Source organism: Toxotes jaculatrix, chromosome 17, assembly GCF_017976425.1.
Source record: "Toxotes jaculatrix isolate fToxJac2 chromosome 17, fToxJac2.pri, whole genome shotgun sequence".
NCBI lineage: Eukaryota > Metazoa > Chordata > Actinopteri > Toxotidae > Toxotes > Toxotes jaculatrix.
In genome coordinates, this window is record NC_054410.1 from 10,221,586 (window position 1) to 10,238,449 (window position 16,864).

Here is a 16,864-nt window from a genome sequence, read left to right on the forward strand (position 1 = left end):
AATAATAATAATAATAATAATAATAATAATAATAATAATAATAATAATAATAATAATAATAATGAGGTTTGGATTGGCGTCTGTCTAATGACACAATGACAGTCGGACGCAAAAATTAACTGGCATTTGAGTACCACATAAACTGATCAATATCCGCCTCATCTGTAAATGCTCTTGGATCAATAGCAGCTCAATGGCACAGCCTATTGTCCTCAAGTGGTAACACAACAGGCAAACCACAAGCAGGAAACAACAAAAAGTACAGTGGATATTGATAATTGTTAATTAATCATACAAAAAAACTAAAACATGAGCTATCACCTGTTCCTGTTGTTTAATTAATCTTCAAAATTGTAATTTAATAAAGAAAATAAATATATACATACACAGTCACGTGATTCAAGCGTAACATGCGTCTTGCGTCAGAGCGCAGCCCAAAACAAGTGCAGTCAATGAGGAAGTGAGATGCTCCTTGTCCCAAAAGATGGTGTCTTCCTCGGCGTAGAGTCAGATAAATAGAAATAAATGAGAGATAAATATACAATGACAAATCGACGACATGAAATATCTGTTGTCTGAATGTCTGGCTACTGCAGATAATTAATAAAGTGCCCCTGAAGGCGAACGGGATGGATATCAGCAGAGCCGACGGAGGCTCCTACACGGTGAGATACTCAGTTCATACACAGTAGTTTACTTTTTAATCGTCTGTTAATACGCTAGTTTTACTTCTTCTTCTCGCCGCAGTTGTTAAAACAAATATTTTGTTTCGCTGCACTTCTAAAAATTCATATTATACCAAAGCCTTGCATTACATATTAAGAGTACTGAATATGCCGATTAGACTGATGGTAAACAAAAGATGCCAGAACATTTGATTTAACATATATGAATTCAATAAATGTTTTTCTTCTACAGGACAATCTCATTGGGACTTTACTTGCTATTTTTGGAAATGTGCTCGTCAGCATCTCCTTAAGTATTCAGGTACAGAGCTCCTTCCAATTTAACTTATGTACTTTATTTGGTGCCTGCTATGCTATCCAAGCATCGCGATAACAAAGTATTAGTTGACAGTAAAAGTAAACTTATTATTTAGTCTCCCATATGGAATAGTTTTGATTGTCTACTTTCTGTATCTCATGTACTTTTATGTCAGTTCTCTGTGTAAACATGGCAGAAGGATGACCTTGTTAGAATAAGCCTTTAGGGCTAGGCTGTCGTTACAATACTGTTATCAGCCTTCCATAAAGCCAGAAGCCTTTATGGATGAAGTAATATATCACCTTGTCATGATTCATGACTGTCATATTTTATCCCTGCTGCCCATTCCCTCTGTGCCTCTAATTTACAGAGTCTACTGCGAAACTATTTTACATTTCTTTACTTTCTTTACTTGTTTCTTTACTTTATGTGTTTGCTTTGCGTAAGCTATGTTCACTGCTGCAGGTTTTCTGTTAAGCTTCTGTCAGTCACTACATGCGTTTTACCTGCATGCTTACTTTCAGAAATACAGCCATTTGACGTTAGCAGGAACAAAGGACCCGCGTGCCTTCTACCGCACCAAAACCTGGTGGTGTGGTTTTGTTCTGACCTGTCTTGGGGAGGGAGCAAACTTTGTCTCTTATGCCTTTGCCCCCCTCGCTCTCGTAGCACCTCTTAATGCCGTGTCTGTCCTGAGTGAGTATTTTTAATACTACTCTGTGATATTTTGGTGGTGATGTTAGAGATAAGTTGGAGTTGGAGATAAATTATCATTATAAACATTCACACATTGCTGGCGAAAACAAGCAGCTACTCTCAGAAATGCTGTAACTACACTTTCAAATTAATACAGGGAACAAATTAAATGGAAAGTCTGTATATATAAGTCTGTAACATCTTGTATTATGCTTTTCTTTTTGTTTTCAGCAAGCTCAATTTTGGGTCTTATTTTTCTGCGTGAGAAGTCTAAGGCAAAGGACTTTGCAAGTATGTTCAGCAATTGTGTGTCACTAAAGATGTGCAGTAGCACTGACACACTCATGCAAATATTATGCAGTGTGTGCCATTGTATGCAAATCTTTAAATATGTCCATGTATAGGACATATTTATGTGGAAATGTAACTGTAAGATGTTGCAAAAGCTGTACTCTTTCATGTGTCCTAAAAATGCTCCCTTTACTGTGTCATCTTATACTTAATGTCCTAAAGCGTTTCCTTCTTCACTCTGCCTGAATATCTTCAGTTAGTTGTATTCTGTATCTTATTTCAGAACGCTATGGGCTGTCCTTCCTGGGCTGTGTCCTAACCATAGGTGGAACTTACCTCTTTGTAGCATTTGGACCAAACCCTCATGAAAAACTCACAGCGGAGAACATTGTGAAGCACATTGTAGCATGGCCTGTTCTCTTATATCTGGTAAGATATTTTCAGTCTCTGAAGAAGTCCAGAAACACATTTATTTTTCTTTTTTTTTCCACCTTCAAATCTACTGTGCTGAATTTCCCACCTACACTCACTAAACAGAAATAAAATGGCTGACTAATGTGTAGCAGCCAAATTCCCATGTATGACATTTCTAAACAGCATATTAAAAATTGACATATTGTGTATCCTGAACACAAATGAAAACTGCAAAATTCTGTTAGACAGTTATAATGTATATAGAACCAGTGGGCCTACAAATTGCAATTTTCCCACAACTTCTGTCGCCTACCCATCATTTACGTTCCATCAATATAACACCCTTAAAGCAATACAAAAATCCTGCAGTACAGGTTTGGTGCTGCTCACATTCTATTTTTCGCTGGGACTGTCGGAGGAGTTCATTCAACTCAGTGGTTATTTTTGTAGTTTGTTATGTAAATGAGAAAAAAACCTGTACCGAACAGTTCAGTGTGGGTGAAGATATGTTTGTGAATGCTATTTGGCATTCACCTTGTAGAACTGCAGGTTGTAATTGATCCACCAGACATCCAGACAAGGACCGCTCTGAATCACAAATACAAATGCACCTGCACAAGTGAGTCATGAGTCATTGAGGAGGAGCATCAATTTCAGTCCCTTATTTCATGTAGCAAGGGTTTAAAGTCTCTAAAAGCATAAAGACATAAAGTTTACCAAACTCTGGGCAACTGCAGAGCCATAAAAGTGACTATTGGGTTAAATCAGCTCCTGTGGTGGTATTTACCAAAAGCAAACTCTATGAGTTTTGCTAAACTGGTTTTTACTGCAGGGCTGTTGTATTGTGTTGTACTGTACGTGTCTGTCGTTGATTTTTTATAAATTTGTCCTGCACCCAGCTTCCTCGACCTCTGTTATTATTAAGCACTAATGTTTGCCTCTAGCTGTAAAATCAATTGTGCTGTTATTGAACCTAATAGCACTTCTTGTTTTGTTTATTTGAAATTTATTTTGTGTTTATTGTTGCTGTTATCCTTATTGACAGCTCCTGGAGATTATCGCATTCTGCCTGCTTTTATACTTCTACAAACAGCGCAGTGCTAACTACCTTGTTATTATTCTTCTGCTGGTCGCTCTACTGGGTGAGTCATTAAAGCCAGTTAATTTCACAGTCTGTAAAGCCAAGCTATTATTGTACATTGTTGGAATACATTTCCATGTTTTGAATATTCAAAAAGCACCTTAAACTTTTAGTTCCATGTTTGTTATATTTGTTGGTTGGTGCACAGGCTCTGTCACAGTCATCACAGTGAAGGCGGTGTCAGGCATGTTGGTGCTCACAGCTGAGGGCAACATGCAGCTTGACTATCCGATCTTCAGTGTCATGTTTGTGTGCATGGTGGCTTCAGTGGTCTTCCAAGCCAGGTGAGATACTGGAGGATCTTCGGTTTCTAAACTTGGATACAGTGTTGTCAACTGCACATGATAATATAGAATGAAGATACATACATTGGCTTTCTATTTACATTTTTATTCTCTGTTTTTTGTGTTATCGTCTTCTTAGATTTCTCTCCCAAGCTTGTAAGCTATATGACTCTTCTCTGATTGCCAGTGTCAACTATATCCTCTCCACCTTCTTTGCTGTGGTAGCTGGTGAGTTATAGCATTTTTTTTTTATCTGGGTTTGTTTTCTGACTTTTTATTTTGACAGGCAGCTTTCAATTGGACCTTGAATGAAAGGTGAATGCAGTTTGCTGCATTCACTTTTCATTAAAGACAAAATAGAAGAGAAAATACTCTTGGAGAAGTCTTTGTTAAGAGTCATAGCACAGGCATTTTTTATCTCTCTCTTTTCTGCTTTTCAGGAGCTGTGTTTTACTTGGAGTTTAAGAATGAAGACGTCCTTCACATCTGCATGTTTTTGTTGGGGTAAGTGATCATCCCTCATTGGCCCTTTTCACAGAAGACATTTTGACATGTCTCAGTAGAAAAGCATGTGTGTTCCTCATGGAAAATGAATGGTGGCTGAATTCTGTTTAGCTGCTTCAGTTTTGGGGCCCTGGTATTGTGCATGTTGACTCACTGTCACACTGAAATGGCTCACTGAGATAATTAAATGGAACACATACACTGTGAAAATATCCGTTCTGAAAAAGGCCTATTACATTTTTTGCTTTGCTATAGCCGAACATCAATAACACAGAAAACAGACATTTTCTAGAAACATGTGATGACTTGCACTGAAGTATTAGAAAAAGCTGTTGAACTTTAGCATCCCATTCTGCATTATTTTGATTGTTTTGTGCTTTGTACAGATCTGCATTTTGTTTCTTGGGGGTCTTTCTCATCACCAAAAACAAGAAAAGGACCAAGACCTTTGAGCCATATGTCACTATGGATATGACTAATGGTTTGTATATATTTTACTTAAATACTGAAATTTTTACAGTCATCTGTTTAGATTTAAAGCTTTTTATGGAGAAGTCTTATAAACCTCTGAATGGGTTACCTCTCAGTAACTTACCTAGTGTACCTTTAAATACAAAATATAGGGACTGTGAAACATACAATATTAAAGTTATGTTGGGAACCTTATCCTACCTGTCCTCTCCAACTTCAGGTATTCCAACTATTCATGACAAGGGCCTGGTGGTTCAGCCTGACTTCAATGGTTCTTATTCCTACGGGGCTCTGGTCAACAATGATGGAGTGGCTCCTGCGACTCTACCAGTGAAGCTGGAACAACCATCAGTCGGCTCCAGATCCAGTGAGACACCCCATGGTCTTCCTGACCTGAAGAAAGATTAGAACCAAAGATTTTTTTGTTGTTTTTTTCCCCTTTACTCCATTAAGCTATAAACAAAATTCAAGGACCTTGAAAGACCAAGAGGGGTATGTTCAGTTCTTTTTCCCATTTACACAAGACCAGCGTCCATCCCAGTAGGAGGTGTCCTCTGGTCTTTTTAGACGATCACCTTGCACTCCTCTCCACATCCTTTCCTTTTTGAAATTTCTAAACCAAAACGTGACCTTGAGAAGCTTTCCTCTTTCTGAGAAGATGTCAACTGTTTTAATTCCAAAAAATGAACAGAAGAAACTTGAAGCTTGCGGATGTTTTGGTGGCTTCACAAACATGGCTTTGGAAATCTGACAGCAGAGAGTGCTTTGCCTTGAAGCTTACTGCCTTGTACTCTGGGTTAGCCTGAATATGTACAGGAAGGACTCACTTCCACGACTGTTAAGCCGCTTTGTTTTCATTCACTCATTTGCATACAGGGGAACACTCAGTAATCTGTTCTTCCATTGAGGATTGTGAAGTTACTCCTCAATTCCAGGTACCAACAATGTTATATTGTAGCTGCAGACTTTTTCACAATACTTGCCAATGAACATTTTGACTTTAAATATCTGCCTCTAACTGTCTGTCTTAAATGAGCGGTTTCATTTCATTGTGTTACTGCTTTTCCTAATGTGACCAAACAATGGGTGCAACTGAGTTAAGTTATTGTAATGTATTTATTCATTTTCTCGTTAGCTTTTAATGTGCCTTGAAAAGTAGCTTTACACTGTGTAAATTACTGTAAGGTGGGACATAACCCATGAAGGTAAGAAATCACTGTGGCAGATCAGTTATTCAAAGGCAACTGTAATCTGTCAGTGCCTGTATGAATAAAAAATAAAAATCAGAATCCTTTCAAAAGAAAAGCAACAATTCTTTGGACAACTCAAAAAGACAGAAAGTCTAAAAAAAATGTCATGAAATTACAGTACAATTAGTTAAATGTATAGGTATAAAAATGTAGTTTACTTTCAAAGGTGTAAATTTTCAGTTGTGTTTTTGGAAGTTGAATATTCCAGATGACAAATTTAGAAATAAAAATCAAAGTATGTAGCTAATGTCGCTCAATTACTATGTAACTGGTACTAAGTATTTCAAATAACAGTAACCTCATCTATTTTTTTCTCATAAATGATGCTGCAATGAGTGAAATATCCATGTATATGACATACATGATTTAAATTGTCCATAACAAATTAGCTGCATAGGTGGGATACTTTTACTGATTTATCTTCTCCACATGCCTCACTGCATGTCTACAGTGTTAATAAAACCCAGAGCTACACAAGAGCTGTATGCCTTAGTACAGTATTCAGTATTTTGATGATGTGGCCTGTGGTTGTTCACTGAAATGCATTGTGTGTGTATATCAGCTCAACATTTAACATCACTGTGTACACCAACTGAAGTCTGTCTTGTTATAAACACTGCCTTCTAATGAAACCAGAACAGCTTTTAAAACTGTTAACACTGATGCTGTAAAAGTCAAACTTTTCCACTGTAAATTATTTCATGATCTTGTGTCATATAAAGTAAATGCAATCCAGTCTTGTTGTATATGGATTAATATCTTGTGTTTACACAGAAACTGACCCATTTTGTAAATTACAGAAATTCTGCATTAAATGTAGAGCAAGATTATACAGTATGTTCATTTGTTGATGACATATTTTTTAGTTTGTCCAACTAGTCCAGTGCTCATTGCATAGACTATATAAGACATGGACGTAGCACCCGTGACGTCACCCATTGGTTTCGGGGAGTCGGTTTTGTGACCAAACCATGGCCATTTGAGCTGCGCCATCTTGGATTTTAGTGGGAGTATACTTTCCATATTTGGCAGAGCAGCGGTTACTCTACGGGTCAGCCGGCCGAGAACCCGCCCACTTAGCTCAGAGAAATATTTAATATTTACCGGCTTTCACCGCTGCCTCCATCCACTATCCACTTACAGTTACAGCAGCACACAAACAACAGCGGCTGCTTAGTGACGGAGCAGCGCTGTCGGATTTTTTTAAACTGAAAAAAGAGACGAAATAAAATTGTAGCCCAGTATTCCCGCAATAAACGGACTCTGAGAGCACGGAACACACCGCAACTGCGTTCCTAACATTAGCTGCTCCGTCCTGTATCTGTATCAGCAGCGACCATAAATCGGCAATTAAGTCATAAGCCAGTGGCAAAATATGCTAATACTTGCTAATTAGTGCAAACATCCAGGTAAAATAGTGAGAAATTTACTTACCGAAAAAACTGCAACACGGACTCCTTCGACGGTCGGTTAGTACAGTCTACACTACAACAAGCTATATTGTCACAAAAACCTATACGAACATTGGCAAACAAACACGGACACTGCAGCCCCTGTCAACCCTTGGAGGTAGCCGCCTAGCCCAGCCGATGCTTTAGCAAAGAGCTAACTGCCAGTGCCTGTCCATGGAGCTGTGACGCAACGTAACCACGCCCTGATTTATGTAAGAATTTTAAGCCTAAATAACACTGAAACGGTTGTGGTACAAAATAAATAAATAAATAAATAAAAAATCACCCCCCTTTGCATATTTTAACATGGGGGTCAATGGAGAATTGCTCACTTCTGGAGCCAGCCCCCTGCGGCTACCAGAAGTAAAGCCTCCACCTCTTTTGAGATGTGGAGAGGGGTCAGATCTACTTGACCGTCTGCACATCACAGCCCACCACCACCAGCACCACCGCTGATGGCGTTATGATCTGGTAATCTATGGAAGGTATTAGACTTTGCTCTGGGGCCAAAAACAACACTATAATTCATTTAGGCGTCTTTATGAAGTGATTATGTAATCCAGTGTGCAATTTGATGCGTGAAAAAAACCTACTGAAACATCTGGCTTCTTTCTGAAAATCTGTTGCATCATGTTGCTCGAATATCGAGTGTTCCTCAACTAAAACTGAGGAACTAAAATTCAACTTAAAACAATTTCGCAAAATTGAAGAAGTGCCCTATTTTGTGTGTGCAACAGGTGGATCCAGATACTTGAGCTGTAAGCCACCTAGAGACATCAAATCCCTGTAAAGATTTTACCACCTCATTTAACGCAGCAGGTGAGACGGTCGTTTGATCCACAGATTGGCTGATCTTGCCCGCTCGGACGTCGACTGTCAAATTAAACCACAGTTTTGCTGTTTGATCGCCACCAATCTTGAAGCGGAGCGTCCTCCCCCATGCTGCAGCATCATTGGCCGCTGCGAGCCACCGCCGGCTTTTCATTGGTCTCACCTGCGGGTCCTGACGTTGGAGTAGGCTGCGTCAGATAGTGTCCAGTAATCCAGTGATAACAAACACCGACGTTTGTCTGACAGCAACCTCAGAAATGTAAGAGCAGCTTCAATCTGTACGATTAAGCAAAGTCGCCTAAAAAAAAAAAAGAAAGAAAATCCTGATTTAAGTCCGCGTGCAATGGCTTGTTTCTGCCGCTTTCATTGACAGTAGTGAGGTGAGTAATAATACAGGCAAGGATATTTTCATTTGGACCGATGAGCAATGAAAATTAAAACAGCAACTTCGTCCGCGTGAGCCTTGACATGACTCTGCGGTAACTTTCGTACCAATTTCCTTCGTATTACAGCTCAGAAACAGTATTTAGCTTTGGAAACAAGTGTTTTCATGAGAGAGTGAGTGACACTGTCATTATAAACGCTCGTGCAGTTTTTTTCCTCTTTTTTTTTTTTGTTGATGGCACGAGCCCTAAACGTAATATCCAGGGGTTTCCTTGGAGGACAGGCAGTGCACATTTTGATGTCACGAGCCTCCTCGGCCATTTATGCTGTAAACATGTGATGTTATGGTGTCCTTACCCTCGCGTGCTCTATTTGTCTATGCCATTCTACAAATATTAGATTACAGAAGGATACAGCTTTTGGTTTATAATCAATATCCATACCGTATTTATCCAAAGTATCTGACATCAGGTTGATTTTTTAGACGTTGTTGTGAATTGCATATTGATGATAAGCGTCCTTCGTTTATATGTACCTCTAGATGGCACTCTATACCCAGTACAGTGTTGGTGTAAGACAGTATCTATGAGAGGAAGTTTCAGATATTAGGGTCAGACCTCGCTTCATCATACATTTTTTTTCTTTTATTTGATCTATATTTACTTGCTTCCTTGTATAACTAATAAAGTGATTCGATTTGAAACTTTTAGTTCATTAATCGTTAAGTCGTGCAGCCGAAATTGAATCTATATCTATTTTGATAGTTGAATATCCTATATGTCAAAATTCACAGCCTCCAGCTTTTCATATGTGAATTCTCTTAGCTTTTTGTGATGGCAACCTTAATATCTTTGGATTTTGGACTTCTGGTTGGACAAAACAAGCAATTTAAATACATCAGCTTGGGCCCTGGGAAATAGTGACAGACATTTTTCACTGTTTGACACTTTATAGACTAAACAAATAATCAGTCAATTAAAAGTAAGTAAATAAAAGGCAGATTAATAGCAGAATGTATCATTAGTCTCAGCCCCCAAAAATAGTATTTTATGAATTCATCTTTAGGTTTGTTGCACCAGTATCTATGAAAGTGATGGCAAAGCTTCTATATATGTAGTGCTGTTTTAGTGAGTATAAAAATTAAATACAATACCTCATGGAATCTGTGGAAGCTGCTTCTCTAAAGACTCTCGACTGGGAGCAGGTGGTAAATTTTCACTTCGTCACCAGCTAACAGCCTGATATAATTGAATCATGAAAAAAGACAGGATATTTTAATCAGGAAAACTGTCCTACTAGTATTTTTTTTTGGCTCTTCTTCGTTCCTGTTCATCATTCTTTCCTTTTGTCATATTTAACTCCTTCCTTCATCATCCTTCTTCTCCCTTGCTGTTTCTGTTGCTGTGTAGTATCATCACTGACACTTCAGTGCAACCCTGTAATCTTCACGCCCCAGTATCTCACTATCACCTCAGTCTCTCCACGCTTTTCTCCAAACATCCAGCCGGTATATTTTACTTTATCTCCCAACTTCCAATCTGTTAACCTCACCTTTCTCCAGTTCCAGCCTCTGTGGTTCCCTGTCTCCTGTCAGCACTCTACTAAAAGGCTTCAACATGCTGCGAGAGAGCTCCAAGGCGTGGAGCAATGGCTCAGAGGCCTACAGCAGCGATCCCGAGGAGGACGAGGAGGAGGAGGACATGGTTTTTGGGGAGAATGATCAGGACGGCGTGGCGGAGGAGATGATGGATCTGAGCGACCTCCCCACAGCTCTCTTTGCATGCAGTGTCCATGAAGCGGTGTTCGAGGAGGACGTACACAGGGTGAGATGGAACAAACTTACTTTCCAGGTCATATTGTGGCCGTGTGCGTTTATGCATATGTGCGTGTTTGTGGGTTGGTGCTTCAGTCTGTGTACCTTTGAGTCATCCAGCTGAATGTGTCAGCACGTCCAAGATTCAAAGCCCAGCAGAACGTGCATGATGTCATCCACAGCTTTTGCTCCTGTCTGTCGAAGTCCAGTCACGGTCTCAAGCTGTGTCGCTGATTGCTCAACTGCAAAGGCACACACACACACACACACACACACATACACCTGATGCTGTTATTTATTTGCCAGGGAACATGAATGCAGGGCAGTGGATTACAATATGACTTGCACAGAATCATGAGCCATACTCTGCCTTAATCCATGTGCCTGTGCATATCATTTGATCATCACCTCATGCAGTGTGTTATTCACCCACTTAATGCTTACAGATGTGGCAGAAGGGCTCATACAGAAGCCCACAAACAGACATGTTGCAGACATCAAATACAGATACATGTCTGCCCATGCACACACACATATATAGATATATATTTATGTGAGTGTGTGTGTGTGTGTCTGTGTGTATATCTATATATATAGTGTCAAGGCCTCTCCAGGATTTGTAGAGTCTCCCTGTAACAGCTTTATCAGACTCATCAGAGCAGGAATACTAGGATCACTGGATCCTATTTGCTGCAGGAGGATACAAAGAAAATACTTTTAATTTTCTGCCCCTCTAATCCAGTTATACTGCCCTACCATCCCTCCATCCCCCTTCATTTTAAGTCATTCTCTGTCAAGCCTACCCATCTGTGTCTCTCTACTGTACATCTCTAAATCTACCCACCTAATCTTCTGCATAAGTTTTCTCTTCTCTCTTTCTGATCACTTGCATCTTAACTTTATTCTGTCTTTTCCTTGTTCAGTTCTTTTAATATTCCCCTTCTGCCTCTCTCTGACACATTCTTTTTTTATCTTCTCTATGTATGTAAATGCAAAGCGGGAGGCTAAATCTGGCGCATGCACAAAATCCCTTTAAATGAATCACTCCTGCTTTGTGAGTTTGCTGTTTGTACACCCATAGCTCCTAGTGGTGGAGTCCGCCCCCTTCTCTCCCTTTCGTTTTGCCTCCTCACTTCATTACGATTCACACTCCGGCTTTTAAGTGGAAATGCCACCCACACACCCTTCAGTCAGAGCATGTCAATAGATTGTTCTCCATATGGTTCAATTAAATGAGCTTGGCTAAAAATAGAACTTTTGACATTTATTTAAACTTTCAAAATGAGGACAGGAAGGGATGAGGTATGAAATAAAATAATAAAAAAAAAAAAACAGGATGCTTGTGATATTTTCAAAGCACGCACAGGGACTTTATTAGGTTGTTTTTGGCTTGTAGCAGAGCTGTTTGATTCTGCTCACACGCACATACACAGTCACTCACATCATTGGTAGCATATTCTAAAATTGCAAAATTTTAGCTTTTCCCCAACTGCTAAAAACTTGACATCTCTAAATTTAGTGTCTACATCCTCGGTGAAGTACAGGAACATAGCAACCTACATTTTTGTGTCTTTGGGCTCTTGGCTCTCTCCCAACACCGACATTACCTTCTGTTTCTGTTCTCAAAGGCCTGCATGCAGGAGGATGGGCTGTTTCTATAATCACACTGTGCTCTCTTAGAGAGGGAGGGAGGAAGGGAGAGAGAGAGACATGTGCCCCCATATTTATAAGAAGCTCTTAGCAGGCTATGAAAGCCTTTTCTTTTCTTCTGCATTAGTGAAAAGAAAGTAAAACCTAGTGGCACACTTTCTCTTATCTGCAGTATTTTGTTCCCCTCACCAGCTTTTAAGTAAAATGGAGAGACGCCTTAAAAGTGCTTACTGTTTCTTCAGGGAGTTCAGCTGAGGTCTGAACAGATCAGCCCACCTCTCTGACTGAAGTGATTGGGTTTATTATTCATTCACTAATCAAAATTAATTCTCATGATTAACAGGGCTGTAGTGCTAAACTTAATGATTTGAGTGATCTCTCTTAGAGCTCAATTCATCAGTCTCTTAATTTAAATTTAATAATGGACATTGTTTTTCAGTCATCGTGCATCATTATTACAGACAAATGCAGCATTTCAGCTAAGGTTACTACTATTGCTGTCTATTTACAAAGCATATTGAAGGATTTTTGATTAATGGACATGATTTTCCTGCATTCTTGTCCATCATTTACCGTTCACCACTAATGAAATTCAAGACTTGCATGAGAAAGATAATTGTAAAAAGCACTTCTTATTTTCTAATATTTATTAATGTCACACATTGAATGCCTGTCTCCACCTTGTTAGACTGTAAACAGCAGGAACAGAGATGGAAATAATTGATTGTTGTATCACAGACAAAGTCTGATACATGACGTATTTTATAAACGTGTTTAAAAATGTTGTTAATAATCCAAAGGAAATTTTTAAAAAAGCCTTCCCCACCCTCCGGTGGTAACCCAAATTGAATTGCACGGAATCTGTCAAATCAGATTTAACCTGAAAAATGCTGAGTCACTTATAGCCCTGATTAACTTGCTCAGAGTGGTTTTCATTTTGATCTCACAAATTATCAATGTCACAATTAACAGTATTGCATGGAATGAGACACAGCTGCGGCCAGTGCGGCCTCTAATTTAGATGTAATTATCTATAGCTCCCACAGAAAACAAGTGTGTACAAGGAGTGAGGGAGTTAGAGACAGGGGAGTGTGTGTGGTGGCAAAGTAACGAAGCAAAGTGGTTTCTGTGCTTGTCAAGAGAAAGGTCAGAGAAGCCATTATAAATCGTCCCTCATAGTGCCCAGTGTATATCAGGCCTAATCAGCACAGAGCAAAGCTTTCATTGCTGCTCCCGCTGCTGTCAGGCTGAGCTCTCCTCAATCCATAACCAGTGCAATCAAGCAAGGACCAGCTTCAGGCTTAATACAACACCAACCAACATGTTTGTATCTAACAGGCAATAGAAAAACAAATATTATTTAAGTCATTGCTCTGAGGATTATACTAAATGAATTATGTTAGCATAAAGTTGCACTAAATCAATATCCTCATATTAACAGTAGGTCAAACGATAAACCCACAGGGAACCTGTAAACCTGAGTAATGATAATACGTGCTTCTAACCCAATAATATTGAGGAGAATGACATTCACTGACCATTTAAATTCAACAAAAGGGCTGAGTATTGTTTGAAATATTCTGTAATTGTGCCGTTACCATACCTGAATGTCCATACTAATACCAATCATTCAGTACACCATATTTATGAATATTATATTAAGAATAATAAAAATAACTTCCAGGTTTATGGGCTTTAGCCCATGAATATGGAGAGTTAATGTTGATCTTTCACTGATGACACTTGAGGCATGAGGGACAGTGTAAATAATTTGATAGTTAGCATTAGCCTGTATGTTTGTGAATCCAGTTTTCATGTTACTGTTCTAAGCACAGAAAGAGCTGGATAAAGGTGACGCTACTCAGCCTTTTGCTGCTAATTTGTGCAAGCAGTCACTCATGGTATTGTAACAAAAACGCCTTTGGTCTCCTCTCCTTTTCTGACTGTCATTGCATTTGTTGTCCCAGTAGTGTTTTCAATTTCACAATTATCTCCTTTATAAACAACAGCCAACCGCTGTTTTCAACATTTATTGGAATTGTAACATAACATTTATTATTTCTGGAAAAGCTGAGAGCACCACAAGTGAAATTTCATTCAACTCCATTGTACTGGAGTGCATACAGTATATACAGTGTAAGCACATAAAACCAAAACTATTGCAGGAGCCACTAGCTACGTTTCCCTGTCATGGAAAGATTTTCCAAACGGTCACTCTTATAGATGCATTAGCAGTGTAGCAGCAATAGAGAACTGTAAGTATGTGAAAAGTTGAACTCCTCTGGAGGACACATCTGTCCCAATTCACACTAATGTATTTGATAGTGTGACTCATATCTATCGGACGATAAAGTAAGACAACCCCAGCACAGAGCGATGGAACACATCAGGGACTAAAGATAGCGTGATAGAGGATGTGAAAAGTGAGATGTAAAGTGAGTGTGACTGAGAGTGTGTGTGCTTTAAATGCACACACTATGCATGCACATACAGTGTGCATGCATGCGCGTGGTAGTGAAATGTTTGCATGTGTCAGACTATGGTCTATTTTTGGGCGCGGGTCTCGGGGGGTGAACGTGAGGGAGCGGGTGCTTGGCAGGCTGAAGGTCAGACATGATGCAGTGCAGAGTGAGTGAGTGCCGCTGGCCTCCTGCTCCCGCTGCGGCCTGGATATTATTCTGGTACACTGACCGGGGTTGTCTCACCGACCTGGTGCGCTTGTTTTGCCTTTACTTATCAAGCAGAACAAAGCAGGAAGCAATTTAAGACAAGCAGACAGCAATGGAAAAGCAGAGTTTGGCTAAATTGAGTTGTGGCACTCAGGGTGGCAAAGTATTTTGCACATTTGACGAGATGAGAGTGGTTCCTTTCGCAATGGCAGTTTTCCACTTTTCTCTTTAACTACATTACTCCCTGAATTTTGACGAGTATCTCAAGTTGAAGTCAGCTGTTAGATTTTCCAGAAAACTTTGAGCCTCGACTGAGGCCACAGATATAACCAGCCAGGTTTGTATTTATTCAAATGGCTATTTCTGTGTTGGCACTGTGTTTACATTTACAATTTTGAGTATTTATGTACAGGTTGAAGGTGTTAGCCATGGCTAACCCACATAGGTGATTTTAATTATTTTGGCTGATTAGCCTTTTTTTCTGTGCTGTGTAACTGTGTATAGGCTGATCTTGATTGACACACGTCTCAATCTTTAGTTAGCTTTGTTGCACCTGTGATTCTAGGTTCAGACAAATTTCAGATTAATCAATGCTTGTGCTCCTAAATCAGACCTTTGTGTCGGTTTTGCATAGTTTCTACTCCATTTCAAATTGTCTCTCAAAACGGCACATGCCCAATTGAATCAGCAGCGCTGTGAGATATTTCAACAAAATACTACCTGTATGAACAGCATGGTAAACAGTACGGACTAATAAACACAGGTCTGAATACTTATGTCAATGTGACATTTCAGTTTTTCCATTTTAATAAATTATATTCTTAAATTCTGTTTTTGCCTTGTCATTATATGAGCATCTAGTTGTCCTGGGTTGTGTCATAGGTGTGGATGCTGTGGCTCAAGGCCCAACTTCAGCCATTGCCTCTAGACTGGTAGCACACCAGTCTAGAGGCAATGGCTGAAGTTGGGCCTTGAGTCAGGCAGGCACATATGATAAATTGGAATCGATACAGGGAAGATTAGCGTGGCCCCTGCGAAAGGATGACGTGCAAAATCATGAAACTCAGAAGGACATGTGTCAGGAATTACCAGTGTTGGCAACATCTTGTCCATAAAATGTGGTTAGATGAAGACAATAAATCTCTGTGGAAGAGGGTCCCTGGAATGACAACAAAGCCCTTTGACCTACGTTCTTCCGGGTTGGAAATGGCAAACATGACATTCCAGAGTATCTAGCCAAGGCTGAACATAAATCTTTTAAAAATATCTTTTGACTACATTAATGAGATTTTAATAGGTTGCAGTTTTGTAAAATCACTTCACAAAGCTACTCGAATCCAGTTACATCTCAAGTCTTTAATGTCATTCTTTATTTCTACATGTCAGACATATCCACATTTATTTAAACACCCTCATATTCTCATTATGATGAAATTGTTTCATTTCGGTTTTTTTCTCATATTGACACTCGTACTGTACCACTCCTGCACATTCAGCGTACAAGCTTCTGGAGGGAAACATTTTTTTGCTCTTTGATGTGTGATGATGATTGGTTTTGTGTGTACTGTTAATTAAAAGCGATGGCTCATCTTCCACAGCCCCACCCTCACCTACTACACAGGGACTGAAAATGAAATTATTAGAATTTAAATGCTATGTAAGCTGCTGTGTTATTTGTTCTCAGCCGTGCTCCTGCGATTCTTTTTCAATCAAGATTATTTTCTGGTTCAGCCTATAAAAAGCAATGTTCTGTGGGTGCTTTCAAGAATGGCAGTTCACAATACAACCACGGAGTATGATCTGTTATTTAACTGATGCCAAGTATAAACTGACTCCCATGAAGTGATGCGTAACTGCAGTCGTACAGTCCATGAAATAATGTTTTGCAGATGACTGGTTTAAGGCATGAATGTGTAAAATTAAGGAGCTGAAATAAACCCACAGGCAACAGGAAGCTAAGCTGATTTGCGAGAATTAAATGGAGATGATTCTATTTTTGGATTGTTTCGTTTGTCCAGATTCTATTTGGAC

General features: G+C 39.4%; 2 protein-coding genes and 1 non-coding gene across 3 annotated transcripts in view; all 3 read left to right on the top strand.

Annotated features, from left to right (window-relative positions):
* The first annotated feature begins 448 nt into the window (after positions 1-448).
* Positions 449-6,770, top strand: nipal3 (NIPA like domain containing 3). Its single transcript, XM_041061402.1, has 11 exons — positions 449-665; positions 919-987; positions 1,509-1,680; positions 1,912-1,971; positions 2,255-2,400; positions 3,431-3,527; positions 3,675-3,810; positions 3,950-4,038; positions 4,251-4,314; positions 4,701-4,795; positions 5,006-6,770. The coding sequence occupies exons 1-11, from the start codon at positions 630-632 to the stop codon at positions 5,191-5,193; spliced, it is 1,152 nt and encodes a 383-aa protein (XP_040917336.1). The 5' UTR covers positions 449-629; the 3' UTR covers positions 5,194-6,770.
* A 1,747-nt stretch (positions 6,771-8,517) lies between these two features.
* rcan3 (regulator of calcineurin 3) overlaps positions 8,518-16,864 on the top strand; it is a 37,380-nt gene continuing 29,033 nt past the window's right edge. Inside the window, exons 1-2 of the mRNA XM_041061543.1 lie at positions 8,518-8,697; positions 10,263-10,524. Coding sequence (XP_040917477.1) covers positions 10,318-10,524 — 207 coding nt within the window. The 5' untranslated portion in view covers positions 8,518-8,697; positions 10,263-10,317. The remainder of the gene's footprint in view (positions 8,698-10,262; positions 10,525-16,864) is intronic.
* LOC121197833 lies at positions 15,807-15,909 on the top strand. Its single transcript, XR_005896285.1, has one exon. It is a non-coding gene; the product is annotated as a U6 spliceosomal RNA (small nuclear RNA).

What these genes read in the sequence shown, in the direction of transcription:
- nipal3 (XM_041061402.1), top strand. Translation starts at nt 630, where the DNA reads ATGGATATCAGCAGAGCCGACGGAGGCTCCTACACG. An exon ending in TCAGTGGTCTTCCAAGCCAG is followed by an intron (nt 3,811 to 3,949) that starts GTGAGATACTGG and finishes TCGTCTTCTTAG; the next exon opens with ATTTCTCTCCCAAGCTTGTA. An exon ending in CTTCTTTGCTGTGGTAGCTG is followed by an intron (nt 4,039 to 4,250) that starts GTGAGTTATAGC and finishes TCTGCTTTTCAG; the next exon opens with GAGCTGTGTTTTACTTGGAG.